The 27,590-nt window shown below is 38.4% G+C and overlaps 1 protein-coding gene across 6 annotated transcripts in view; it reads left to right on the top strand.

Moving 5' to 3' along the window:
• ARHGAP29 (Rho GTPase activating protein 29) overlaps nucleotides 1–27,590 on the top strand; it is a 59,524-nt gene that overhangs the window by 15,377 nt on the left and 16,557 nt on the right. For 4 of the 6 annotated variants that reach the window (XM_083847413.1, XM_083847414.1, XM_083847411.1 and 1 more), the window contains exons 3-5: nucleotides 13,959–14,102; nucleotides 23,326–23,422; nucleotides 23,994–24,066. In XM_083847413.1, the coding sequence (XP_083703539.1) occupies nucleotides 13,959–14,102; nucleotides 23,326–23,422; nucleotides 23,994–24,066 (314 nt within the window). Of the gene's footprint in view, nucleotides 1–13,958; nucleotides 14,103–21,061; nucleotides 21,324–23,325; nucleotides 23,423–23,993; nucleotides 24,067–27,590 lie in introns of those variants that run through there. The other 2 variants (XM_083847416.1, XM_083847415.1) reach the window with 2 other exon arrangements.

Here is a 27,590-nt window from a genome sequence, read left to right as displayed (position 1 = left end):
ACTTTCATCTTAATGACATCCAGTATAGAAGAGTGTAACTGGAAAGCAGAGGACTGAAGTAGTTTTATTGTAGAGGCTGTGATTTAGCTCAACAAGGGATTCTTCTTTTTTACCATTTTCCTTGCTGTTTCAAAGCACGTTCTTGGGCTAATTTTTAAAAATATGTAGGAATTCATGTTTTCCAGTTTTAGTTATCTTTACTTCACAGACTCTGTCAGCTTAGGCAGGTGAAGGTTGGTTGATCAGACTTAACCTCTTTGGAGCTATGCTCTGCGTTGTGGTTAAGCTGCTTGAGATATTTGAGCAAACCCAGTTATTAAGTTTGAAGTGGCAACAAAAGCTCTATTATTGTTTACATTTCAAATGGCAATGATGATATGTCTAAGGCATGGACCATTGAAAAGCTTTTAAAGGAACTTAGAGGACTGATTTCTGGGGTTATAGTTCTCAGCTGCAGTGCTTTTACACGTGAACCAGCATTTGGAAGGTTCTGGTTGATTTGGTCTAGAAAGTCAAATGAATGTGAGGACTTCATGGACATGTTTTTCTTGTAACTCACGAAGTAACATACAGACTTTTTTGATTCTCTGTGCTGTATATTACCTGGGTTTATATTATATTACTATTATATTTAAATATTTTAAAAATTTTAAGTTCTAAGTGATGAGAAAGTGACAATGATACCGCTCTTGTGGCCATGCACACTGAAAGCCGAAGGGAAAGGGAGGCTCTTATTTTGGAAAGAACAAAGTGTATATTTTAGAAAGAATAAAGGAAATAATATCTCTAGTAATTATGTCTTAATTATCTTCTAGTTTCAAGATGTGCAAGATGTGGAAGGCCAGGTGAGCAAGTTTCAGCTAAGATGTGTTGAAAAAATTTTGGCTTTGGTTAAAATAAGTTGCAGGATTGTAGATGAATAATTTGTAGGAAATATATGTGTAGGATGGAGTTTAAGCACAAGTATGTTCTCTCTTACCCCATGCTCATCCCTTTTCAACAAAGGGCTTTTACATCTTGATGGTTTGGGGCCAAATTTGAGTGTTGTTATACAGGATTTTGCAAGGATGCTCTTCTGTGAACGTTATATTGAGATTTTCCTAGTTCATGCAGGTGTGATCAGTTTAGGGTTCTGTGTTGTGAACAAAGTTAACATCTCAGCTGATGTGCTACTTTTGGACTACAGCATTGTCTTCACTCCGTTTTTAAGATCAGATGTTACTGAAATAGCTATAAATTCCTGTAGCATTACCTTAAAAGACTGCAAAATATTCACAAGTTCCTATTGCTGTTTTAGTGTTGACAGTGATATGAACAGATTCTTTAGGATGTTTAAATTCTTTAATCTCTTTGTTGTGTTTTGTTGTGTTTTGTTTTTTTTTTCCCCCTGAAGATTTTTTTCCCATTGATTAAGTAAGATAGTATATAAGACACTTTATTCTTGATGCTACTGCACTCATGGAACAAAGAAATCCATCCAGAAATTCTCGAATGCTGTCGAGAAGTGGAAAAAATATTTACTGGAATCACTAAAGCAGAGGTGCAAGAAACAAAACAGTGCAGGTCAACAAAATGAACAGTGGTCCTTGGTCACACAAGTAGGTTAACTGCTGCCAGCAAAGGGCTGCTGAAGGAGGCAGCTGCTCAATGGATGATCCCAGATGTTTTGTGCTTCATTTGGTAAGATTTGAATTGTTTACCTGAAAGTATGGTAGCATAAGTGACTGAAATTGGCATTGTGCTGGTTGAGCGAAGACAGTTTGTGAAAATGTGAAACAAAGAAAGTGACCGTGATAAATAGCTTATGTCAGTGATGAAGAAGGGGAAATTAACAGTAGGATTAAGCTTGCAGAGTGGTCATATTTAAATGCTCTCTCTTATTCATCTTTAAACCATCGTGTAAGAACACGCTAACAAATGCAGCAAGGAACAGAGAATTCCTTTTAGCAGTAGCTGGCTTCAGCTGATGACTAGACATGAGAAACAGGTTGAGATCTTGGAAAGAAATTGGAAAGAAAGCAATAGGTCTGGAGCATGTAAGTAAATCACTTTCTTAATAATGAGAGAAGCTTGTTGGGCAACCTCGAATGCTGCATGCCCCTGGATGAAAAATGAAATGCATGGGGCTACTAAGTATGTAGTTGACCAAGTTCTGCCTGTTTCTGTTATAATTTTCTCCTTCTGTAACTTTTACTTGCCTGCACTTCCTTTTGCTTGTTACTGATTTGTTTTCTACAACAGCTGTGTAAATCCAGGACCATAAAGCAAACATTCTGTGATCTGGCTTTATTTCACCTTTCTATTCTAAGTTATTTGTGAAGAAATAGTGCTCAGCTAAAAATATATAGTGAGCTGTGCTGTGGATTGTTGTCGTCTTTGGGTGTGTGCAAGTACTAGTATGACATTGGTTACTACTACAACAAAAGTGTTTGTGTCTTCTCTCCATAAAAAAATAAACAAAGATGTTTTGGTGTGAATTAGGTGGTACCAAAACGTTCTGTTGCAATGGGAATTGACTGTTCCTGGTTCTAGGAAATGGGAAGATTCTGAAAGTATTTCCTTTTGAGCATTCAAATGGCTCATCGTTTTGCTGTCACCTGTGGAAGTCATATAGCCAGGCTGTACTCTATTGTCGGGTGGTTGTTTCAGCAAGACTTCAGTGCTGGAACTTCAAACAGTTAATCCTTTATGTTCACCAGTTTCCCAGACAATGGATGCGATTGGTGACTACTGCAGTGATTTGAATATTACTGAAAATGTGAGTTGATTTTTTTTTTTGTTTTCTTCAACAAAATAGAAGTGGAATGCTATCACACCCTATATCAGTCTGTAACTGTGTTTAAAAGATCCTTTAAAAGAAATGGACACAGTAAATTCACCTCTTGTTTAACACTGTATAATCTCATAATCCTGGCTTTGTGTGGTCTTTTGAAAGCTAGGTGGGCTGGCAGCAATAAAATAGCTTCTGCACTCAGTCAGTGACTTAGGCTGAAAGTGGAAGGAGCAGCCATGTAGAACAAATTGTATTTAGACTAAGAGTAAAATGAGTTAAAGGTTAAGTATTCTTTGATAATATCTTGATATAGTTTACCAAAGGCTAAATTTATTTTCTTTTGAATTAATTAAAAAAAAAGTCCATACTGTATGTTCTGTTTGGTACAGTGTGACCAACTTTCTGGGGATATTTTTTTCTTTTCTGCCTTGTGGTGGTTTTGGGGGATGTGGTGTTTGCTTTCTTTTCCTCCAGAAATCTGTGTTGTGAAAGTTTGGGGGGGGGGGGAGTAATACTCAATTTGAAGCAGTACACAAGAAACATAGTTGCTTGATGAGGCATAATTGTTTTCTATTTTTTATTTTATGAGCATCTTTGGTAAACTGGGACTATTGTGCTAGGCTGTAGTGAAATGCCATTGAATTAGAAATTAGTAGCATACTACTAGAAGTATAGCCAGTGGTCAGTAATCGTGATGGATATGACTGGTGAAATGTGACGGGTCCGAATTACTGTAATTGTATTCATTAAGAATGCAGTCTTGCATCCACTTGACAATTTACAATTCTGACTTCAAAATGTGTACTGGAAGTGTTGACACATTACCCTCACCTGGTTTTATTCTTAAACTGCTGGCATATTTGGGGGAGGGGGTTGGGGGGAGAGCAGAAGAAATATTAATAGTGACTAAAACAGCCCTATAGTTATGCCACTCTCATTTGTCAGAAACAGGTAAATAAGGAAGGAAAGTTCAGCAGTTTTCATTCCTGTTTTTTGGTATTTAATTTTTTTGTTAATAAAAGATTAATGTATTCTAAAGATTAAACTGCATGGCTGAGCACATCTAGGTTAGTTGACTGGAATCTCAAGGCTAGTAGAATACAAAAGTTGGAGGAATGTGGCCTACAGCATATTGAAATAGATTAATGAAAAGCTGCGTTGTGGTGGGTTTTTTGAAAGGCTTCCTCCCACACACAAATGCAGAGTTTATCTGTGAATTTAAATGTGAAATGGATGTGAAGTAACAACTGTTCTGTTGATATCAGTTGGCACACCAAACATAATGAAAACCTTTAACTGTTTTCAGTGTAGGCAGAATTACACGATTTTGGTTATTTTAATGTATTTTACGTGTGTACACTATTTATTGTGACTTTTCTAAAAGATTTTTTTGTTAGGACGTCTTAGTTTTTGCCACTTTTATTTCTTTGACTTCTAATAATTTCTAATTTAATTGTACATCCTTAATTCTCATGGGTTTGTCATTATACCAATTTAGACTTATAAAGAAATGTGGAATCAAATTAAGCTACTTTACTACCACCACTACCCCTAAAAAAAAAATACTGGGGAAAAAATGCACTTGAGCTCCTTTACAGAGCCATGGGAAAAAAAAAGTTCTTATTTGCTAATTCTGCCTTGAGCAAATGGCTGCAGGCAATCGTTTTGGAACAGAAGTGAATAACCTGGTAAGATTTTTTTGTACTGGTTGTCACTTATGTCCAGCATTGGTAAGGTATGGTCATTTGGGGCCAATAGTATCTGGTGTTGCTCTGCCTCTTCCTAGGATGTGCTTGTGCCACCATTTCCTCCCCCTTCAGTCTTGCTACCTGGGAAAAATAAGGGCATCAATTGGCACCCAGTCCTTTCCATGCTTAAAGCTCCAGACAAATACCGTACAATACCAGCTTTTCCATGCACCACGTAACTCCTTACTGGCAGTGTTTTTCTTTTTGTGACTAACAGGGAAAAAAACAGGTGTTGCAGAAGTCTTGAGTTTGGGGTGTCCCTGATAATGGCTTCTTAGTGTCTAAGAGGTACTTAGGCACCCTTCTGTAATGTATCTTTGGTATGATCATTGTCTTATTGTTCCTTCTATGGGACCCATTCAAAGGCTTTTTATCTTAAATTCCCTTGTTGAGTGTTTAATGACACTGAACTTAATCACAGAACAGGCTTTAGAGGTCCTGAAGCTTCCTGTGAAGTGTACCTCAACTTTCAGGGAGTCATCAGTGGCTTGCTAACACTGAGACCTAGACCCATCTGCTGTCTGGTAATGATTTGAAGGGTTTTGACTGGAATGTGTAAAGTAAGAACCTGAGCCCCCACCTCCTGACCCGAGGTGGGAAGCCATTTACAGAGCTAACCCTGTAGGGTCTTAGCTACCTACCAAATAATGGGGAAGTCTGCTTGTTTTGTCTGTCACCCCAGTTCCCACTGTTATAAAACCATATGCTGTCCCTGCTCAGGCTGGGGACTGGAATGGAGGTAGGAGACGTGTGAGGCAATGCAGACATGCTGTAAGAGGCCCTGCTGGCCGACATCACTCGGCGCGAGGCCTGCTGTGGGTGGAACCTGCTTTGCCTCAGCTGTGACGAGTGGTAGGTGTTGGGTGCCCGTGTGCGCCCGTGTGCTCTTCCTGTCCTCTTCCATCCTGGCATTTCTTTCTTTTGTATTCTGTGAGGAGTGGGATAAATATGTATATTTCCGTTCCATAAGAATAGTTGAAAAGAGGATTGCCGCAAAGAAGAACTGCTTTCTTCTTACAGCAAATTGATAACTCCCTGCAGGTGTGATTCGTTCAAGTAGAATGTGACTGGGTAGAGTGATGTGTTTTGGTCAAATGACAGATTTCAAAAGAGTTAGGTTGGATATTCATATGGTACTCAACAAAAGGTTTTCATGCTGGAAATCTTGCTTGGAACTCTTTTCTAACAGAGGATAGTCTCATGTTTTTATCCAAGAGCAATTTTCTGCAGAAAAAACATCTGCACTTCTGCGCTGATTTTCTTAAAAAGTTGAGGAAGAACTGCCCTTAAAATATCTAAAACTGCAAATACCAGGTATTCTTTCGTTTAAGCCTAAATTTGTAACCTGATTTTAAGATCAAATGTAGTAGTTTAGGGAACCAACTTGGTAAATGTGAAACACTTTGTGCAAATTATTTTTATAATACAATAAATGAAAAAAAATTACTAAATTTAATGTACTATACTCAATAAGCTATTTGCATAAAATATCCACGGAGCCTCATAGAATTGGATATGTACATTATTCTTCTAAAAAGAAGTCCTAAATTTTGATGCTTTTATGTCAAATGTAGGGATTGGGGCTACAATGTTTTATGCCTTCATTCCTAATGAAATGTCAAATGTTCTTAGATTTTCTTTATTGAATTAATTGTTTAACTGTTTATTTTCCATAAGTGGTCACATTTGCTGCAATATGAAGTGATTGAAGTACTGTTTGCAGTGAATTCTGGAGCCCGTGTTCCCAAAGACTATGAATTTGGTGTAGTATCTCTTAATGATGCTATGATAACAACATTGCCATGATACTGATTAACAAAAAAAGGTAGGACTGTTCAGCTTGTTATTTTGAAAACTTCTAGTAGAAGGGAAAAAAAAAATAAAATAAACAAAATTCTAGATTTACAGGTGCTTTAAGGCAATTTATTCCTTGGAATCTTCAAAAGTAGACAGCTTCTCAATACGTTGGGTAATTTGGGAAGAAATGATAGGCATGGTTTTTTTTTTCTTTCCATTCTTCCAAATTGCAGAGTTAGAGCTCAGCAGTCATAGCTGAAAGGTATATACTTTTCACTTGGCATAAATCTTCCTCAGAGGTTTTTACAGTAGATTCTTAAAAACATCTGGTAATTTTTGAGTATTTTATTAGCTATTTCTGCAAAAATTAATGTTCATCCCTGTTGGGAAAATTCATAAATAGGTCACATTTTCTCATCTGAAATTCTAGAACAAGTTATTTCATGTGTTGGGTTTCCAATAGTTGTTTGGTGGTGGTGGTGTTGTTGTGTGGTGTTTGTGTGTGTTGTTTTTTTTTTAAGTGACCAATTACAGAGGCAATATTCTAAAAATCTTAGTGGTTGTTTTGTGGTGAGAAGTAGGCTTTTGTCTGTGACTCTTGTGAACCAGGTAAATAATGAAAAGTTGATGAGGTTAGATGCCTTGTTATGTGCTGGAAAAGTGCATTGGGTGTTTTCATTTTCCCAGGTGCTTATGCATGCAGAGCAAAGGAAAATGGCTGAAAGCAATGCTAAGGATGTAATGGACACTAATGCTGTTTTAACGTGCTTTTCTATGAAGAACACTGCTAGCTGTTTTATGCAGATGATTAGTTGTGTGTGGTTTTTGGTTTTAGGCCTACAGGTTTCTATCAGAGCAGAAATTGTGGCTTAGTTTTTGTCTGAACCATTTAATACACTGAGTACGACTTGAACATGAGACTGCGCTACAGAAATTACAGCTTTCGTTTTGTAGCAGCATATATGTGAAAGTACAAATTTCACAGAAATGAAGATTTTTTTTAATATACAGGATCTGATTTCAATGCATGCAAATAGGAATAGTAGTTTCATTTCCCAATAAAACTTAATAAACTGTAGTCAAAGATAGATCTTGAAAGCAGAGGTGTACAAGGCTCAAAGCCAAGGAGAATAAATAGTCCCTTTACAATTGTTCTGACAAAAAATAATGAAAATGCAGTTAGCAACACCTGATTTGCTTTAACAATATAGCTTATTCTTGTAAATTTTGACTTTTGAAGGATTCAGAGCTATACACTGGAAGTCCTGGGTTTCATTCTGTGTAAAATGACTTCATTTGATTGCCACCTCTCCTGCCCTTCTCTAAACCATTCACGTTGGTTTGCATAGCTCAGGGGGGAGGCGTTCCTACTGTAGAAATCGTGACTTTCTTTAATGACTGAAAAATAAGATTTCCTAAAGTTCAGGCCAGCTGCTGAAGAACAACAATACCTCATTTGTTATAAAATTAGTGGAGCAGATGAATAATACCCAAACTGATCTGGATGCATGATTGTATTTATTGCACTTGCCAGAGCACATAACAAAAAGTTTGGGCTCATTTCATGGTGTTGCGCCAGCTGCACCAGTAGTCTGTATCAGCTGTGAGAAGACAGGCAGCTGATTTAGCATCAAGCTCGAGGTACATTCAGGTGGTGTCTAATGATTAACCCCTTGCCATTTTGAACAACCTCAGGCTGCTTTATGACTAGTCAGCACTCTGTGCTGTGTGGCAATAGCATTTTCTGGCACTGGAAAAACCTAAAGATAGGTTGCTTGTTACCAGCCCCTGGCCTGTTTCTTGATGTTGAAGGGATAGGTAGGTAGCTTCTAATTCTGTGCCATAAAATGAGGCTGAAGCACGATGACTTCCCTAGTGCCACTGGCAGCTTGCAGCCTCTCTAGAGATGTTAACACTACAAGATTCTAGGATAAATTCTTTCAGAACTTTTGAGTTCTTGTTTTTCAGTTACTTAAAATGCTTTGTTCCTTATATCTGTGGCATGTTTATACAGCCAAATAAAGGAATAAATGATAGCTAAGGCTGCTGTTATTCTCATCCCTCCTGAACCATGGCCACCAAGAAATAAAATACCTACACTGCCATTACAGTAAATAAGTTTTGTTCATTTTATGTTTGTCCAATTAAATAAAATCACTTCTAGCTGATACGTATATTTTGTTACAAAAGCTTCCGAGAGACTAGAATAAAAAGCACTGACAAAGGTCAGCTGTACATATGGTCAGACCACCGTGTAAAAGACACTTTAACTGTATGTTTTGATTTAGATCTTGAGGTTTTTGACTGATAGTGACCTCTGTCAGATCAGACAAGTAGGGCAGACTGCCAGGCGTGTTCGTGGGGCTAAAGAGAGGGAGGAGGAAAGGCAGGAATAAAACAACGGGTTAATCTGAGGCTGTCTCCCAGAGCTGTGGATATATGAATTAGGTGATTTCCACACAGTTCATTGCTGTATGATTGTTTTGCTTACTCTGTGATGCTCACTGGGAAGTCTCATAGTCATTTGGATGGGGTTCAGAACTGACTGCTGACAGTTTCCTAGTACGCAATGTGGGCACTGTTGAACCTGATAGTAACACAACTCTAGCTTAATGTTGTCTTGTCTTTCTTAGCTTCATTCTAAAGCTGTTCTTTTTTTCTTTTTTTATCAAATCTCAATGACATAAATAGCGATACCATTTAGTCTTTCTCAGTAACATAACAGAAACAGAATGTAGTTTACCATGATGCCAAAAATGAGTTTTTTGGTAAATAAGAGATGGCAATCTTTTAGCCAAGGTGTTGGCCTTGCACATTGAAATGTTGGGTACTCAAACACATTCCCTCTGAATCCTTCCAAGATAAGAGAGGAATTTAAGTGTTCTCATCCGGTTGCATTGTCATCTTCTTAAACTATTCTTAAACCAGTAAAAACTTCTGTAGATCTAGTTAGTTATTTCATGTTAGACCCCTGTCAAAGACAAAACATTAAATCATACTCGTGAAGGGAGATAAATGTGAAAAAACATAAGTTAGCTTGTTTTACAATAAAATTTCCATGACACATGAGATAAGTGTATATGTGTTTCCCTCGTAGTTAAAAGTCTGGTCTGTGTGGCTCTAGAAAGAATGCATGACGTGTTATTCCACACTGATAATATCTTTCATTGTGTGTAACGTTCTTGAAAGCTGTTAAATGCATGTACTAAAATAATTCAATTTTTCTAATAAGCTTCGTGTGGAAAGCAGGATATTGTTATGTGGTGTTCACTAGACTATTTGCTTTGAATGTCTCGCGTGTAACCTGCCTTCAAGAACTTTTCACAGATGTGTTACTTCTTGGCTGTTTGATCTAGATGGTCTGTGACCAGTTTCAGTTTCAAACAAATGACTGTGACCAGCTTCAGTTTTAAACAAGTATTTTTAGCTATGGCATAACAACAGTTGTGTAACTGGCTTCTTTTATCTCATGACTTCTGGAAATTGGGTGGTGGAGGATGAGTTTGCTGTTGCTAGAAAGTGTTGATGTTCTAGGTGGAGAAGCTGCGACCAGGATGGTGCATGTGTCTCTTGCAGGGGTCTGAACAGCAGTGTAGGGTGGGTGATGGCAGTGCAGGGGAAAAGCTGTATGTTAGTCCACATTGAAACTTTTCCTGGCAAACGTTAGTTGAAATAAACAGCTTCAGAAATGTTTGGGCCAACAATAAATCTGATCAGACAAAAGAATGCCAGCCAACTGACACAGCAGTGCTTTTCCTGACCGCGTGTAGTATGATCAGCCCTGACTTGGCAGGGAGGGTGACTGGCGCTGGCAAGCTTGATGAGCAAATCTTCTTTTGTTTTGGATGAATAGAATCCATAGCTATTACTGCTAGCTAATGTTTATTAAACAAGGGCTTCCCTTTGAGAAATACCTACATTTAAAATAGGTAATGTGTTTTTTACACTAAGGGTAGCTGTTTCAATCGCATTCACGACCACTCCATCGAGGAGTGGGATGCTAATGCCAGAACAGCATGCTCCTCAGGTGGAAAGCCTGTTGGTGTTAGCCAGGCCAGCTGCTTTGCTGTATCGTCCTTGTGTATTAGATTTTTCTGCAGGTGAGTTGAGGCTGTCAACTAAGATCTTAATGTAGGTTTGTCAACTTTGAAAACAAGCTTTTTATGTCCTATCCTTTTTCTCTGCTTCTCCTACAGAGCACGCTTCCCTTGTGGTTGCCTTTACGTTTGGAATCAGGTTTTTTTCAGGTGAAGTAAATGATGGATTAAACCCCAGTGACAGAAGATTTGCAGACCAATTACTAAGCTCTCCCAAGCTATTTTTGTTCACTTTTAGGAGCTCTTTTCCTTTTGGGCAGAGAGAGCTGGTTGATTCTTAAAGCAAGACTTCCAACAGACTCATCAGTGAGGCAAGCAGCCTGACTTCTGTGTCCTCTCTGCCAGCAACACCATTGCATTGCTCTGGTCCAGAGTACTAACTAGTCTGTCATGGTATTGGAATTCATGTTATCAAGCTTGAGAACAACGTATATATATTTTAAACTTGACATAGTATCCATTGCTGGAGGAATTTCCTGCTTGCCTTCATGTAGAAAAATGAACTTGTACAGTGAGGCAAGAAAGGACAGAAGAAAAACTGAAAGTAAAATCTGAGTTTTGTGACTACTTAGGTCAGATTGGATTGCTGCAGGAGCAATTGCTACTACATTTCCTCATGCATCTTTTCACTGTAAACAGTGTTTGCTCTACCGTTGTTTTGGTCTCTGGGAACTCTTTAGTATTGAAACTGTTTTTATTAATCTGGTATATTAAGATTCTTTTACAACCTGAGGCTTATAAATCTGTCACGACCAGGAAATCCCTCTATTAGTGTATGTTTGGTGAGTTTCACTTGCTGAATGGGGGGTCACTGTAGTTCCTGATGGCTTCTGCCCCCTCCCTGATCACTCCCTGTGTCACGGTCCTTTTGTCTTCGCAAGTACAGAAACAGTGTTTGTTATTCTGTAAACAAATAATACTGTGATGGAATACAAAGAAATCTCAGTTGGGTGTAGCCAGATTTTTGCTTTTGAGAGTAAATAACTAACTGCATGCTTGAATGCATTTTAGTGATAGTGTTTCTCTGGGATGGTATGATAAACTTCTAATTCAACTCAGCAGTTGTTTTCAACATGTGTTTTCCTTTGAAGCTTACTGCTTCTGTTTCAGACTTGAAGAGGCTTGTGTCCCCTGAGATTTTTCTCTACCTCCTTTCCCTCTCTCCCTGTTTTTTTGCTTGTTTTCCTCAGCTCTGCTGGTCTGGGAAGATATTAAATGTTAATACTCAGAAACTGCATCTCGGTATCAGATGTACTCTAATTAGCCTCCTGTATGACTTTTTTTTTTTTTTTTTGCCTTTACCCAACCTGTAAGGAACCTTAAGAGGCTGTTTATAACAGCCTGTAATAACAAGCCTGTATTTGCAGATCATACTGAACCCTGCAGAGGAACTTGTCCAGTTTGTCATATGTCTGTAATGCCATCCTTCCTGAGGATCTGGGAGCAGTTTGTAGACTGGCTTGCCTGCTTTCCTGCCTTGTTTGCCCTCCCATACTTGTTATGGGACCATAAGTCTGCCCACCGTGTCCCCAAAGGACCTGGCTATGGTGTATGTGCATGGGTATTCCAGACCACCTGATCATAACCTGATGTTTTTTTCTCTCTGGCCACAAGCGGACTTGTGTCCATCAGAAGATTGGGTGCCTTCATCTTGGCTACATGAGAGATGCAGTTCTGGTCAGATAGTGCACTGTTGCAGACCATTGCTAATCGCACTTGTTCCCATGTGAGCTTCTGTCAATGCTGTGTTTTGGTGAGGAATTATGCAGGTCTCTTGCATGAAGAATCACCATTTCTTGTTTTGGCTGTAGCTCCTGCTTGCTCTGTTTAATCTTCTGAGGTGTGTTGCTCTTAACTGAAAGAGGCGGTAAGCATCCACCATCATCATCCAATGGTGATTCTATCCACTGTTTTCATGCCTTTCTTGATTTCTGTAGGCTTCTTTCAGACCCCTGTAAGTCACCTCTTTTCCAGCGTCCCAACTCCCAGTACTGTTGTTTCAAGCCTGGATAACTTTTCATATCAAATTTCAAGCCTGGAGCCTTTAGATCGAAGCGTATTTGTCATGAATTACTTCCACCATTAATGTGTACGTACTGAATTCTTGCCATTTTTTGTACCAGTGTCTTCACACTTTCTGCTGTTGTCCGCTGTTGCCTTGTCAGTTCAAAATCACTGGATGTATAAATGTAAATGAAGATACAACTACGTTTCTCTTTAATACATTGCATACAGCTTTCTTAATTTATGGCTCTGTGAGATGTGTTTTTCTAGTCTTCTGTATATCCTGTCAAGGATACAGAGCTTCCTACCCCCCTCCAGCAGGAAAAAACATGCAAAGTGCCAGTGAAGGGTAGATAATGTTTTGCCTTAGTCCACTTCCTGAGTCAAGGTTTTTCCTTTGACCGTGTAAAAGCCAGCCGGAATTGAAAAAATCTCTTGATATTGGATGTCTAAGGACATAAAGCCTGAAGCATAGTGATCCTTGGAAGGCTTGCTATTGGGGATTGTATAAGTTTACTTTTGTACGCGATATAACGTAGTATTGTTGGTTTGTAGTCTTCACCACCTACACACAACAGTAGTGGTATATTGTACTGATGTATCATGTTGTACTTTGCTGATTCTTTAGAAAAAGCAGGTATTCTGGCCTGAATGTAATGTCTTGTAGTCAGAATAAAATGGCTCAAATTTGCTCTGAGTAATACTGGATCAATTTGCACTGTACTAAATGGTCTGTATTGACCTGTTTGTTATCGTGCCCACAGACAGCACAGAAATGCCATTCCTTTCTACTCTATGGGGAAGTGAGTCAGCTTGTACTAGATCCTCTTTTTCTTTTTCATAAGCTAGACTTTCCTGAGTTTGAAAGCTTTTTACCACAACTTGCAACGCAGCACTCTCATGCATGTGAAACTTTATTCCGTGCACCAGCACCTTTTCTGTAGCAGAACGGAAGAGCTTGTGGTTCAACCTGTGCAATGTATACAGCAGGAACTATTAAAGAAAAGGGGGGGGGGGGGGGGGTGTTTACTGAAGGCAGAGGCACAAAGCAGGAGAATTATGCTGTAGAAAGGAGTGTATGTTGTCCCGTGTATGCTTTTTTGAGAATTTTTCTAGCTTAGAAATTCTACAAAAAATATTTTGGTTTTCAATTTCTTTATCTGGTTTGACATGCCCAAAGACAGAGCTTTGTTGGATCTAGGCCTGTGTACTAAAGATGCTTAAGATTTAACTGTTATGTGTTAAAAGCTAACCAACATTTGCCAGAAATTTGTTGTTTTGCTTAATTCTATGAGTATACAGAATTTTTGAAAATGACTTTACTTGCAATGTTGCATGTCATTTACATATAAAATTTTGGCAAATGCGAGTATAACCTGTTTTGAAACAATTTCCTTGTTTCAGGCATGCCCAGCTTCCATTTGGCCTACTTCAGTGTAGCCAAATATCATCAAAGTATTTTTTTATTGTAATTTTTGTGTGTTAATTCACTGTTCTAATATAGCTTCTTATTTATTTATTTATTTATTTATTTTTTAGAAAATCGAGATGGCCTGCATCAGGTAGTACATGAACGCTTGGGAGAGTTGCTGCGTGTTTTAAAAGCAGTGATAAATAAACATCAGACTCTAAACTCAGTTGATATTCTTAGTGCCGCCGGAACAGTTATTGCAAAAGTAAAAGGTAAGGAAATATTGCCTTTTAAATTCAGGGAGAAATTTAATGAGTGACCTGCTTGACTATGCCTTAGTGTTTTAGGTGGGATTCTTTGTATACAGAAGAAACAAGTTTTTTAATAGCAAAACATTAACATATGTTTAATATACCTTCTCTAAGTGAAATGTAATATTAAATAGTTTGTTCTCCTGTTGTAATAAAATTCAGTTGAAAGGAAGCTAGCTGCAAAACCACACTGAATTCTAAAAGCACAAACCTTTGATCTTGATCTGTTCTTTACCTTTCAGAATAATATCTCAGAATGATAAACATCAGGCTTATCCACTGAGACTTGCCAAAAATTTTTGCTGAGTACTGTGAATTTATAGGGATGGTGTTAGATTTATATTAAGTGAAGAAATATTTAAATGAGCAATCCAAATCTGAATGGCCTAACACTTAAATAAATTCCTTAAAACAGATAATAAGCATGGTAAAGGTAACAACAAACAGAGGATTGCAGGCATATATGTTAATACTTTCTGTTATTGGCCTTTACTGTTGCAGTTTTCTGTGTGTCAGACAAATACCAGTGGTGCAGCATACAACTGTTCCAGCCCAGTAAATCATAGCTGTTTCTTCTCTGTGTAGCGTTTGACTACAGCTCTCCCTGTTCTGGAATAAATCCAGTATATTCCTGTGGAATGAGCAGTTTATTCAACGTGGCATGGAGAACGCTTTCAGTAGGATTAAATCTGTACCTCTTGTGTTAAATCATGTGGAATGTCTTTGATCAGAGATGTCTAGTTTAGTTTTTCTCCTTGTTCTAGTTTTTTTCCTCATTTCCTAATTAATGTTAGTATGTCTGAATATATACTGCCAACTCACTGAAGTAGGAATTTCAGTGAAAATACTAACGTGTTTAGCTGCCTGATTCCTGTATCTCAGATTCTTCCAGGCTTTTCCTAGCTTGTTTATGTTAATAGGTAGTTTTAGCTGTTTGATCCTCGAGTATGGCAGCTACTAGCAGCCCGTTTTGCATTTTATTATGGCTGCATGTAGAACATGCTCTAGGTCTCCCTGGTATTTGATATGATCGCAGGATTGTAACTCTGCAACCTCTGAGCTTGCTTTAGAGCATTGTATGTAACAGTAGAAAAATAGAGGGTATCTTCCTGTATCTTCCTGGCTGCTCTCTGGAAGACTGAAGTACATGTGTGAAATTGTAATCAGATATGTATCAATGAGAACAGGTTAAATGTTTAGTGAATGTAACTCTACAGCCACCTTAGACAACCTGTTCCCACGCTGTAGTGTTATGGTAAGATTCCTTTGTCCGTTGGACACAGGGCAATGTTGAGCTGCTCTTTCTTCAGTTAGAGCAACCTTGAGGAGAACTGACTCAAGATATGCAAGCAAATCAAATTATGTCAACCTTTGCTAAATCCCATTTCCAAAAACTTCTGCAATGATATCTATCCTTTCTGGACTACGTGCTTTATCAAGATTGCTATTGATATGCAGTGCCCCCAAACTGACCAATTCCTGTGCCATTAGAGTGTACCATTGCTGGGTAAAGCAGTAGGATTATTTTCATCCTCTTGTGAGGTAACAATGTTGATAGATCCCATAAATACGTTGGCCTTCTTTATAACAAGTGCACTTTTGTCATTTTTTTTGTATTTGATTTAAAGTCCGTTCTTCATCCTTGGTCACTTTCTGTAGTTCTGTTACAGAACCAATTAACCAGATATAGGCTTACATATTTTTCTCCCATTCCCTTCTCCTTCTGAAGGGGAGAATTAAATACTTTGTTGAATTGCATAGTTTTGGGTGGGGGTTGTGTTCTGGATGTTTCAAATTCTAATCAATTCCTTCAGAGTATTTGTAATTTTCTGAATCCAATACCATGCATAGTTATTCTCTCATCTTTTCACACTCTGTTCCATCATTGAGTTTCAATAGCACTGAACCCTGGTCAGGTGTACTGGTGTTTCATATATTCTCTTACAGGCATCTATTTCTGCCTGGTTTGATGAGTAGCTGTTCTTTGAATAGTTACTTTAGGATTCATTCATTTCTCTGGATAATGAGCAGAAGAAATAACTTGTATTAAGCTGCTTTTTGGTGATACAGATACTTAAAAATACTTTTTGACTTTTTCTCATAGTAACAAGATTTAATGTTTGCACTTCAAATAAAAACCTCAATGTTAGCAGCTAGTTAAGTTCACTTACTGTTAATATGTTATCAGGAACTATAGTTGTAGAGGATTGCATAATTTTCTAGATGGTAAGAGAAACTACTGTTAGGAAAACTACTGCATGTTGTATAAGTACTGAATTTTGAAGTACATATTCTTTATTCTAAGAACGTCACTTGAAGCAAAAGCAGTAGAGTCATGTCATCCAGTTGTCTGGCAAATGTATTCAGATGGGTCAAGTTGTAAGACTACTTGAGGTATGTCTGAAAAGTGTGTTCAGCCACAGCTCACTTGAACTATCTTAAATATGATCTTGTGTGATGAGAAACCTCTTAAAGAAAAAAGCATGTTAGTGGGTGATTTTGTTACAGCTGGACTTTGGCCTTGAGCTGGAATCGAGTACAAGTTTTGACACACACACCAGATTGCATTAATTTTTGAATAATTTTCTTATAGGCAATCGTTTGACAGTACTGAAAATCTAGCTTTAAGACTCTTGCTACAGTGATTGTATGGTGCACAGTGCTGATCTGATACAAATGTGTTCTTCCAGTTAGAATATATAAATAAATAGATTATCTGATAGAATAAAAGACTGTGGTGTGAAATTACTCTTAATAGCATTCTGAATAGGTTCTCATGGAGTTATTCATTTATCTCATAAGCAGCATACATTCAGCTGGCCTAGAATTGAGAAGCTGGCATAAATTGTCTGATTATTCTTTGGCTAAAGCAAACACGAGCTTGCTCTGTGGTGAATCATCATTCTTCTGATCCTGCGCTGTGTGACCTGGCACTGTGCATTTCCCAAGTTAATTGCCAAGGAAATGGAGTCTGAGCTGAAGCTAAAGACCACAGTCTCCATCAGTCCTGCCTCAATATTTGTAGCCTTTGATACAAACAACATGTACATGTAGTATCACTTACTACTGGTTGCTCAGCCACTTTAGAGTATTCCTAATGTCTGGAGATAGAAATGGGAAGTTACAGGGCTTCAGCTTGTTCAGATTGTTCCTTTAGTCTTCTCAGAGAACAGCAAACCTTTGTTGTATGAAAAAGGCCTGTATCCCCCCGCAGCATCATCTGTACTAAACGTGAGGGCAGCTTGTCCCTCTCCTCAGCACCTGTTTGGTTCTCACAGCTGGTTTTTGTGTGAGCATTGTGTTACTCAATGTCTGTGTTCAAACTGAAGTAAACTGCTGCTGGAAGTGAGGAAGTTCAAGTAAAAATATCACATGTTGCAGTGAATAGTGATCATATCAGACCTTGAGTTTGCTTACAGTGACCTGTCAGTAACACAAGAGTTCACAGGTTTTCATCTGTGGTTATTTCACTAGAAGTAATGTAACTTTTGGATAAACAGGAAGCTACAAGAATGAGAGGACTCAGTAAGATAGAAGTAGTATCCTTTTTCCTCTGTCTTCCCAGGCTGTGTTAATGTGACATTATGGAATAAGTTCATCTGAATCATCTGCTTCTTGTCACTGGAGGACAGAACTATAAAAAGATGTGGAAGCACTCTGTAGTCAAATTTATGACTAGGAAGCTTAACCTGCCACAGAAAATTTCTAATGTTGTTTATACAGGAGACGATGAAATGGCAGCAACTTGGGATTTACCCATGATTATTTTTTTCCCTTTTCAGAAATAGAAACTAAACTGTTTTAGGTTCTTGAAAGATCTCTGTGAATCTGCAGAATGCCGGGTTTTCAGTCCTAGGTTGTATTTGGAACTTTACACAGGGACATATGGTGATTTTAACAAATGATTGCCTTTGTTCTTAATGAAATCAGTTAGAGTAACTTTAGAAACAGTGATTGGGAGAAGAGTTGGAAATCTGGCTTGTGATACGTTTTTAATACCTAATGCTTTCTCTTTTGGACAGGTTGAAGGAGAAACTAACTATGTGGCATGTTACCTCAATCTTGTTACAGAGAATGATGTTTGGCAGAACAGATCATGTCAGACTCTACCATTCTAAACTAAGGCTGCAGAAAAATGTGGAGGAAAAAAATCAGCCTTGTTCTCTCAAGTTACACCTTTAATTGAATAGAATAGTTCGGTTGGAAGGAACCCGCAAAAATCATCAAGTCCAACTGCCTGACCACTTCAGGGCTAACCAAAGTTAAAGCATACTATTGAGGGCATTGTCCAAATGCCTCTTGACACTGACAGGTGTGTGGCATCAACCACCTTTCTAAGAAGCCTGTTCCAGTGTTCAACCACCCTTACGGTAAAGAAATTCTTCCTTGTGTCCAATCTGAACCTCCCCTGGCACAACTTTGTGCTGTCCCTCGTGTACTGTCATCAATTCCCAGGGAGCAAAGGCCAAGAGGCCAGCACCTCCCTTTGGGCTTCCCTGCCTCAGGAGCTGTAGAGAGCAACGAGGTCGTGCCTCTGACTCCTCCTCTTCAGACCAGACAACCCAAGTGTACTCAGCCTCTCCTCATAGGACATGCCCTCCAGCCCTTTACAAGCTTTGTTGCCCTCCTGTTCATCTCGCAGTTGGACAATTCAACCAGAAGGATGCTGTGAGGGACAGTATCAAAGGCCTTACTGAAGTCCAGAAAGACCACATCAACTGCCTTCCCTTCATCCACCAAGCAGGTGACCTTGTTCTAGAATGATATCAAATTAAGAAGGCAGGAGTTGCACTCCTTAACCCATGTTGACTATGCTTGATAACAGCTTAGTGATTTAGATGCATTTCAGTAGCACACAGAATAATCTTCTCCACAAATTTTCCAGTGACTGAGGTTGAACTAACAGGTCTGTAGTTTCCTGGGTCAGCAGGGACATCCTCAGAATCTCAAGACCTTTGGTAAATTGTTGAGATAGGTCCAGCTGTAACACCCACGAACTTCCTCAGTACTCTGGGGTGAATTCTGTCAAGCCCCAGGAACGTTCAGCTGATACAGCTTGGACATGACATGGTTCACTGTGCCTCTGTGCTTGGACTGTACTCCTCATGCATACTTGCTTGTGTGCTTTGTGAAGAGTGTCTTTTAAATGACACCTCACTGGATCTGGAAGAATTGAGACTTACTGAAGCTTCTCACTTGGAACTGATTCAAACTCTTATTTCTGGAAGTCACTTCCCAGTCTGACACACCGTCATACTCGTAGTTGTTATTTTCCCATTCAGTATCTTTAAATTGTTGACGGCCACAGACAGCACAAAGTGCATGGTTCTCATGATCAAATGCTGAACTCAAGGCTGCAATGTTATTTTGCTCTAAATTACATTTCTTGACTTAATTGAATCCCTAGAATGAAAAGGGATTCCTGGTAAAGCTGAAAATTGAAGTTACTTAGGAATTCCTGGTTTAGATATGTTTCTTATAATAGCTCTGTGTCAAAGTTAAACACCTCTAGCAGGGTGAAGTCATTTCAGTTTGGTGTATCTGTGGTGTAAATTCTAAGCAAGCTGTATTATGGAACGTGTAGGAAACAGTTCCTCAAACTTGTAAGCACTGTGAGTAAGCTAGTGGGGAGGTTGTCAAACCTGGTAGTAGGTACAGGTGGGTGAAGTTTTATGGCACAGGGAGCTCAAAGTGGAACTGGGGTGAATGATGGGTAATAACAAGAAGCATTAAATACTCTTCATCTGAGGGGGGCATCTGTTTTTTAGTTTTGTCTATTTTCTTGTTTGAGTAGTGTTTTTTGTTTTTGAAACAATTCTGAAAGGTTCTTGAAAGCGTTGTTGGGAGTTTAAGGAAGGAAAATGTGTTGCAGGGATACTTGGGTCCAGCGAATCAGCCAGTTGGTTCTGGCTTGCTGCTTAAAAGTCAGCTGGTGAGGCATGGATTGAAGTTGTATTCTGTCTGAGGAAGTGGGTGGTGGTGTTGCCATCTCAGCCTATCAGGTGTGAGAAAATTGATCAGCAAAGAGAAAAACTCGCAGCCTGTACTTTAGACTTGCCTGGGCTCTGCATGCAGCTGGCAAGGTAGCTTTGCTGCATCCAGTCCTGCACGTGTCTCTGGGAGGGGGAAGGAGGAAGCGAGCAAACTACTGCAGTCTCCAGCATGTCCCCTGGGTTCCTGGGCTGTGCTGGCCTCACTGGACAGGCAGGGGACGAGAGAGCAACGCAGGAGCTTGTGTGCTGTAGCCACTGTGAGCTGTCTCAGCTTCTTCTTTTGAAGACCTTGGTCGCACTTTGGTCTTGACGCTTGACAGCCTCTTCTGCAGAGTCTCAGAAACTTTGCTCAAGTATCATCAGTCCAGCTCCCGGGATTGCAGCTTCCTGAAGGTCCACAGTGATTGCTGGTTCCCCAGCCTCTTCTGTACTTGGTTCAGAAAGCTTTAGAGAGCGTGACCCAGAAATAGAAACTCTGCAGGGTTTAGCAGCATTTTCATGAGGATACCAAGCCACCTCAGTTTGAAGACAGTTTTGCTAGCATTGGAAATAAAGATACTTTCATGCAAGCCAGGTTTGCAGTTCAGGTACAAGCTTCTAGATCTTAATGTATTGCTACCATATAATTTTTTTTAAAGCCTGTCATGTGCAATCTGAAGTCTTACTTAAAAGCACTGCTACATTGCATTCTCACTTTGAAATGTGTACAACTATAGATAGATAGCTGTCACTTCCAGACAGGGAAATATTACTATAGTTCATTGTTGTCAGTAGCTATTGTGTGCAGTCAGGATGTCCTGGGGAAAGAGTGTGCATGGTTTAAAGTTGATGTTAAGTACATCAGCATTCCAGCAGTTATAAGCTAGAAGAAAGCTGTTTGTATCTAGCTGAATTGGAGATTGGGCTAACCTTTTTTTTTTTTTTTTTTTTTTTTGCTGTGGAGGGGAAGTGGTAACTGAAAATTTTTGAGATTTGTTGTTCAGTTTCTTATGGAACCTGAAAAGAAATGATTTCTCTGATGTGTAATACGTAAAGCTTAATAAAACTCTTCCTGGAAAAGAAAGGCAGAGTGAAACAGACGGCATTTCTTTAGGGAGAGATTTTCTGTATTAATGGCTTGATAGCAAAGTGAAAGAATAGCTCTTTCTCTGAAGACTCTGCAGCTAATGGATATCCGAATATTTCAGCGGTAAGTGTTTTGAACATACAGTCAGCTTTTGTCAGTTCCTTTTAACTTTGAAACAGTTTGCATGTCATGCTGGCACTCAAATGATTTTTCCAGTCATTAGTGGCTGTTAATCAATTGATCTCGTAATAACCATTGTTGCTTACTGATTTGGAATGCAAAGTTTAGATTTATAATCAGTGTTATCTCAGGAAAGCTGAGACTTTCCACTAACCTGAATTTTAAAAATACATATAAAAAAAAATCCTCTGGTATTTACAAAGTTGTTAAAAACTGTGGTGTTTTGAGTCTCATTTCAAACAAAGCTGCCAGAGACTTTTTTAATGTAATGTACCAGAAGAATTAAGAGGTGGGAGAAGCCTTAATTTAGCAGGGAACTGTGGCTACAGAGTCTGTTAACATTTTTGTAAAACGTGGTGTTTTTTATTGCTGTAGGCTTATTACAACACATTTTTCCAGGTCTGCAAGTAATTGTGGAAATAGCCCACAAGAAGAATACATATTTTATGTAATAGCTTTGTACAGAAATAGTTGTTATAGAAATGCTGGTGAGGCCTGTTGGCTTGCTGTGTAAAAAGGAATGGATTCAATTGTGTTAATTTACTAGTTTAGATTTCCTTTGTGAAAGGAAAAGTTTTTATGGGGGAGCAGATTACTGTACTTTCTTTGTTTGTTACCCATTAGGGTTTAGGCACCTGGCAGGAAGCTTGAATGCTTCTAAAGATTGAAGTCTGTTACATTAATTTGTTAAGAAAATGTGCATAGAATGGATAATGGTATAAAGTGATTTAATTTTTGCTACTTTTAGAAGTCATCGCAGTCGATTATTTCCATATTAGTACTTAAGATGTAAGGAGGATTAATAGTCACAGATCTTGCAAAAAGTAATTAATAAAATCACAATAGAAGCAATGTAAAGGGGTGAATAACTGTATGTGTCACTGCAGTATTTCTGAAACAGTATATAATTTATAGTAATTTAGGCATGTAGTTGATGAAGTATATCGCATTGCTTAAATAAAATCAAGCATTTAAAGATACTAATGTGGGATTGTCACGGCTCCCCATGTAAAACTGACTTCCATCGAAAGGGCTCAGCTTTGGCTCAAAGGGGTATATTTGACTTTTGTACAAAAAAAAAATTCCCAATCACCAATGATTTAGGAGTTGGGTTGGAAACTAGATAAAAAAATGTTGTGGTTTTTGTCTTCTCCTTTCTCTGTCCTCTCCCTTGTCTGGCAGTTGTATTAATAGAAACTCTGAATGAATCATTCCTTTTGTCTCCACGTTATTCCAGTTTGTCATGGAAGCCTGTTAAAGGGTTAGTGTTGCCTGCCTAACTACTCTTCTTGGTTACCAGCTCAAATCATCTAGTTTGTCCAAAAATGTTTCCGTTCCTATTTCGAAACTATGATAGCTATGCCTTGCTTCTTCCACACTTTTAAAAGGCTGCGGGGGTTTTGCCAGACTATGAAGCTAATAATTGAAGTGTTTTGCAATGGATGCTACTTTTTGGTAGCTTTCTGTTTTTCAAAACATAAACACCATGTTCTGGGTGTACGCAGGATTGCATGCAGATAGAGGGGGACCCTCATAAACTGCTGCTCCTGTTCTGAAGTTATCTAACCAGAAAGGGAGAAGCAATTGTTCAAATATTTTGTTTCTGAGCTCTTTTATGATGGTGTCACTGCTGTGATTTGATTTGACGCTTGCTGATATTTAACTATTCACCTCTTCCACCAACATTACCGTCGTGTTCCTGCACAAAGCTCCTGTTTAAGTGGGAAGATAGAGGAAGTAATAGTAATCTGTTTGCATTGTGGGAAGCATCTGGAAGGCAGTCATTTCTTTCCTTTCAAGTTCTTCGAATTTTTTAATGTGTTTTTGAAATTGTTGAGAATTATAATACTGCCTGTTCTATAGGAGACTGTATAAACTTGTCTTCAGGCACAGTGAACTTTCTTGACCCCACCTCTCACCCTTTGGTTTTCATCTTTTTCATAAGCGGTGAACTTCAAAGAAGTTAATGAAGAAAACAAGAGAGAACTCTTCAGTGAAATATTTACTTCCATTGAAACATTGGCATTTACCTTTGGAAACGTGTAAGTTGGAATCTGAGAGTTGTAAAGAGTTCAGTGGAGCTGAATCAAATCAAGATTTGAGCAACAACAACAGCAAAAAAAGCCTTTTGTTTCCTTACAAGCAAATATTGGCTGAAAAATGAATTTAAATTGACCGTATTCAGAATGCTTTTTCTGCTTTGTTTTTTTGATGTTTGTTTGGTTTTTTTGATGTTTGTTTGGTTTTTTTGATGTTTGTTTGGTTTTTTTGATGTTTGTTTGGTTTTTTTGATGTTTGTTTGGTTTTTTTGATGTTTGTTTGGTTTTTTTGATGTTTGTTTGGTTTTTTTGATGTTTGTTTGGTTTTTTTGATGTTTGTTTGTTTTTTTGATGTTTGTTTGTTTTCTTAACAAGGGAAGCCATGATGGAAATAGATGGTATAGAAATGGTAGGACATGGTATAGAAATTGCAGGGAATTCAAAACTACTTGTGACAATCTTTGTGCAGAACTTTTAAAGAGTATTAGAGAGATGATCTGAATTTTTGTTCTCAGTATTCTGAAATTACGTAGGTGAAGTAATGAAGTAACACAGCTCTTTGTTTTTCTGGTAGTGTTTCAGACTTCCTTATGGGAGATGTAGACAATGGCTCGTCACTGGGACTTCCTGTATCTCGGAGAAGTCAGGTAGGCTAAACATTCTCTTGGAGTGTGAAATCATATCTTTGAAAGGAGATTTTAATTTCCACTGAAACTCTGTGCATCGTGGGTCTAGGATGCTTGAAGTCTTCTGAGTGTTAAAATAAGATTAAACCCATGAAAAAAAAAAGTATTTAGGGTTTCAAGTAGTCATACATGTTCACTGTTCTCAATGCCAGTGATGATTCAACTGGGCTAGCACTTAGAGCAGGTTATCATTTATCCTAATACTTAAGTTCACTTGATATTTTAAATTGGTTTAGTGAAAAAAGCTAAATACTTTATAATAAGATACTTGATGAAATGAATTATTTGCATGCAGGAGTAGCTGGAATAGACGTGTCAGATCTAGAATCTAAATTGAGGTTTAATGACGTCTTTTGCGTTTTTAAAGACAGTTATTCCTTACAAAATAACCTTTTGTTCTTCCAGAGCCCAGTTTGTGCTGTAGCTGTTCCAACAATTCACTGAGAGAACTGAAAATAGCAGTGTCAACTTATAGGTAGTCAAAGAAAAATATTAGTTTTTTTAAACTCCCTTTTAAGCAGTCTGAAGGTGAGATTTAAAAAATGCTCAGTACCACATGCAACTCTGAATTTTTGTTTATGTCAAATCAGACTTGCAGGTAAATCAATCCAGATTAATGTAACGAAAGTGTGTATGCCAAGCGAAGTTGTAACAAGGTTAAAAAAAAAGTCCTTTTTTTTTAGGTTTTATTGATATGTACTTCAGACATAGCATTCCTTCATACAGGCTTGATCATAGCAATGCTGTGCAATTATGACTGAGAAATAGTCTTTTTAAATTTACCCTATGCTTGTTAACACATGAGAATAAGACGGACAATCATAGAAATTCTTCTAAATCTGTAACTGCTACAAAGCTAGTCTTCTCAAAGGACATGGAAAGGAAGGAAGCTGCTCAGAAGACTGGTTCCAGAAGACACAAAAAGAGGGTTAGGCTGCTGAGAAAAACATGAAATAAAATAGCGTAGAAGCCAACATCTCAAGTAACGTAGATGAAATTATTTGAACAAGTGCTGTTTCAGATGATCAGTTCACCAGCAGAAGGAAGGTGATGAATTTGTTTGCTTTTTAATCCTGTAATGGCTTCATAATGCAAAAATATATTCCCAAGAAATAAGATGGTCATGCTTCTAAATGTGGGGGTAGGTGGAAGCCAAGGAAAAATTACGGTTTAGTGAAATGAAGAAGAAATTCTAGTCTAGCTTCTCCAGAAGTCACCAGCTTGTATTTAAAGTCCCATTTTTGTAGTGTCATTTGCTTTCCCTAATGTGGAAAAGAACAAATTTAAATTTTGGAGCAGGTAGAATAACATGGTTCAATTTGTTGGAAATATGTCCTAAATACATATGCATTGCTTTCAGACAAATATTTAACAGATGAAGCATTTCACTTTGTTTTGCAATTCAGAAAGTAATTTGGAGGCCATCTAGTAGATGTGTTAGGAGGAGCTAAGTGCAAAATATTTAAGTAGCTGTATTAACTTTTCACTCCTTCAGATCTGTACTTTCGCTGGTCAAACATAGCAGCTAGCTGTATCTTAAAAATATTAGAGCATAGCATTTTGATAGAAATTAACGTATAAACAGTTTGAAGGTTAATTTAGGAGAAAGGCCCTTAACTTAACAGGCAATTAAAAGCTTCTTAGCTAAGTTATTCAGAATTGCTCCAAGGCTTCAGGGGGGTTGATCTTGCTTCTCTTGACTACAGGGGCACCTACATTCTTTAGTTCAGGCATTCAGCTTGAAGGCTTAAATTAAGTGATATGTATACCCCCTCTTTGCAAGTGTAATTATTCTCATTTTAGTCCTCGTAGTACAACCAGAAGTACAAGGTAGAAACAAAGATATTTCTTAATTAAAAACAGAAGAGCTTTAGAATATATTAGGAGAAGTGAGACGGGCATGTGTGACCTTTCATTGCTCAACAAGCTATTCGAATGCTATTGGACATTATGTAGGTCTGAAAGCGCAATAAGAGACAAATAAAATGTCAAAGTGAGCTGTTTGCAGAGTTTTGCCTCTGACAGGTTGAGAGTTCTTGGGCAATGGGAAAACAGGCTTGGTTGAAGTTCAATTTAAAATAAAATCTATGTGCAAGTCAGAAAGTTTGGGTTTATTGGGGGGGGGCAGGCTTGCTGGGATGAGTCACTGTCTTTTTGGTGGTGGGTTGAGTTCTGACAATAAAGCAGTATATAAAGAGAAGTAGCAGAGCGTCAACAGCAGTCTATATGCTTGCCTTTAGAACATGGTATCGCATATTTGTAGTGGGCTGAATTTGGATGGACAACTGAGCATTAAATAGCTGCCCTAACCAGGCTGTGTGCCTGAGTTACTGGAGAAGACTGAACGGTTCTCAGGGCTAAAACGATTTAGGTTTTATAGAATGGGAAGTAATTTTTTAGGACCAGAACCTCTAAGTACTTACTAAATTAGTATAAGATGTGGTTGGTTTTTTTCCATTTCTTGTTTATTCTAACCTAACAGTTGTATCCCACTTTAAAAGCTAAAATTTTTGCTGTGAAGTGAACAGTGATCAGGGATTTTTCTGATTTATGATCAGTTCTCATTTACATTTAAAAAAATGCAAAAAACCCTACTTGCATCATTGCTACCATGCTCCATTTTAGCTTTGTCTGATGATAAAACACACCAAAATCTAAAATGGAAACAAGTTCTTCTTGTGAAGCTTAAGGCTATTTTGCAAGCTCTTTCTTTGTGTTTGTCTTCTGCCTGCTCTCTGCTTCTGAGTTGTCTAGAGTAATTTATTCATTTAAAATGATACAGGTCTTAAAAGGCAGGGGAAATTTTTTACTAGGTGAACTTTTAATTCAATTTTAATTGGCCTCGCTTGCAGCACAGTCCTACAAATAATTCTACTTAACAATTAAAAGAGATGCAGCATGAGGACAAAGGGATGAAATCTTATGCTAAGCTAAATTCTGTTTACTTATTGTTGGATTAAATTCTGTCAGGTAGTACTGAGTATCAGTGCTTCATTAGAAAGTGTTACCTGTCAGCTGTTGTGCCTACACTGCACACATGCAAGTAATTTAGGTGAAATCATGGCTTTCTTCTCCTATGGAAGAAATCCAGGATTCTTAGGGCTTGTAGAATGGTGTCTGTTACACGTATATGACATCAGGTCTGGATGAAATCCTTCGTAAAAGATAGGTAGCAAACCACAGAATATCCTGAGTTGGAAGGGACCCACAAGGAGCATCGAGTCCAACTCCTCGCTCAAACACAGGACCACCCAAAAATCAAGCCATATGTACGAGAGCGTTGTCCAACTGCTTCTTGGACTCCAGCAGGCTTGGTGCTCTTACCACTTCCCTGGGGAGCCTGTCCCTGTGCCTGACCACCCCCTCCCTCAATGAAGAACCTTTCCGTAACCCCCAGCCTGACCCTCCCCTGTCCCAGCTCCATGCCGTTCCCTCAGGTCCTGTCGCGGTCCCCAGAGAGCAGAGCTCAGCGCCTGCCCCTCCTC

Source organism: Anser anser (assembly GCF_964211835.1).
Source record: "Anser anser genome assembly, chromosome: 8".
NCBI lineage: Eukaryota > Metazoa > Chordata > Aves > Anseriformes > Anatidae > Anser > Anser anser.
Note: the sequence above shows the minus strand (reverse complement) of the source record. Positions and strands in the feature narration are given on the sequence as shown.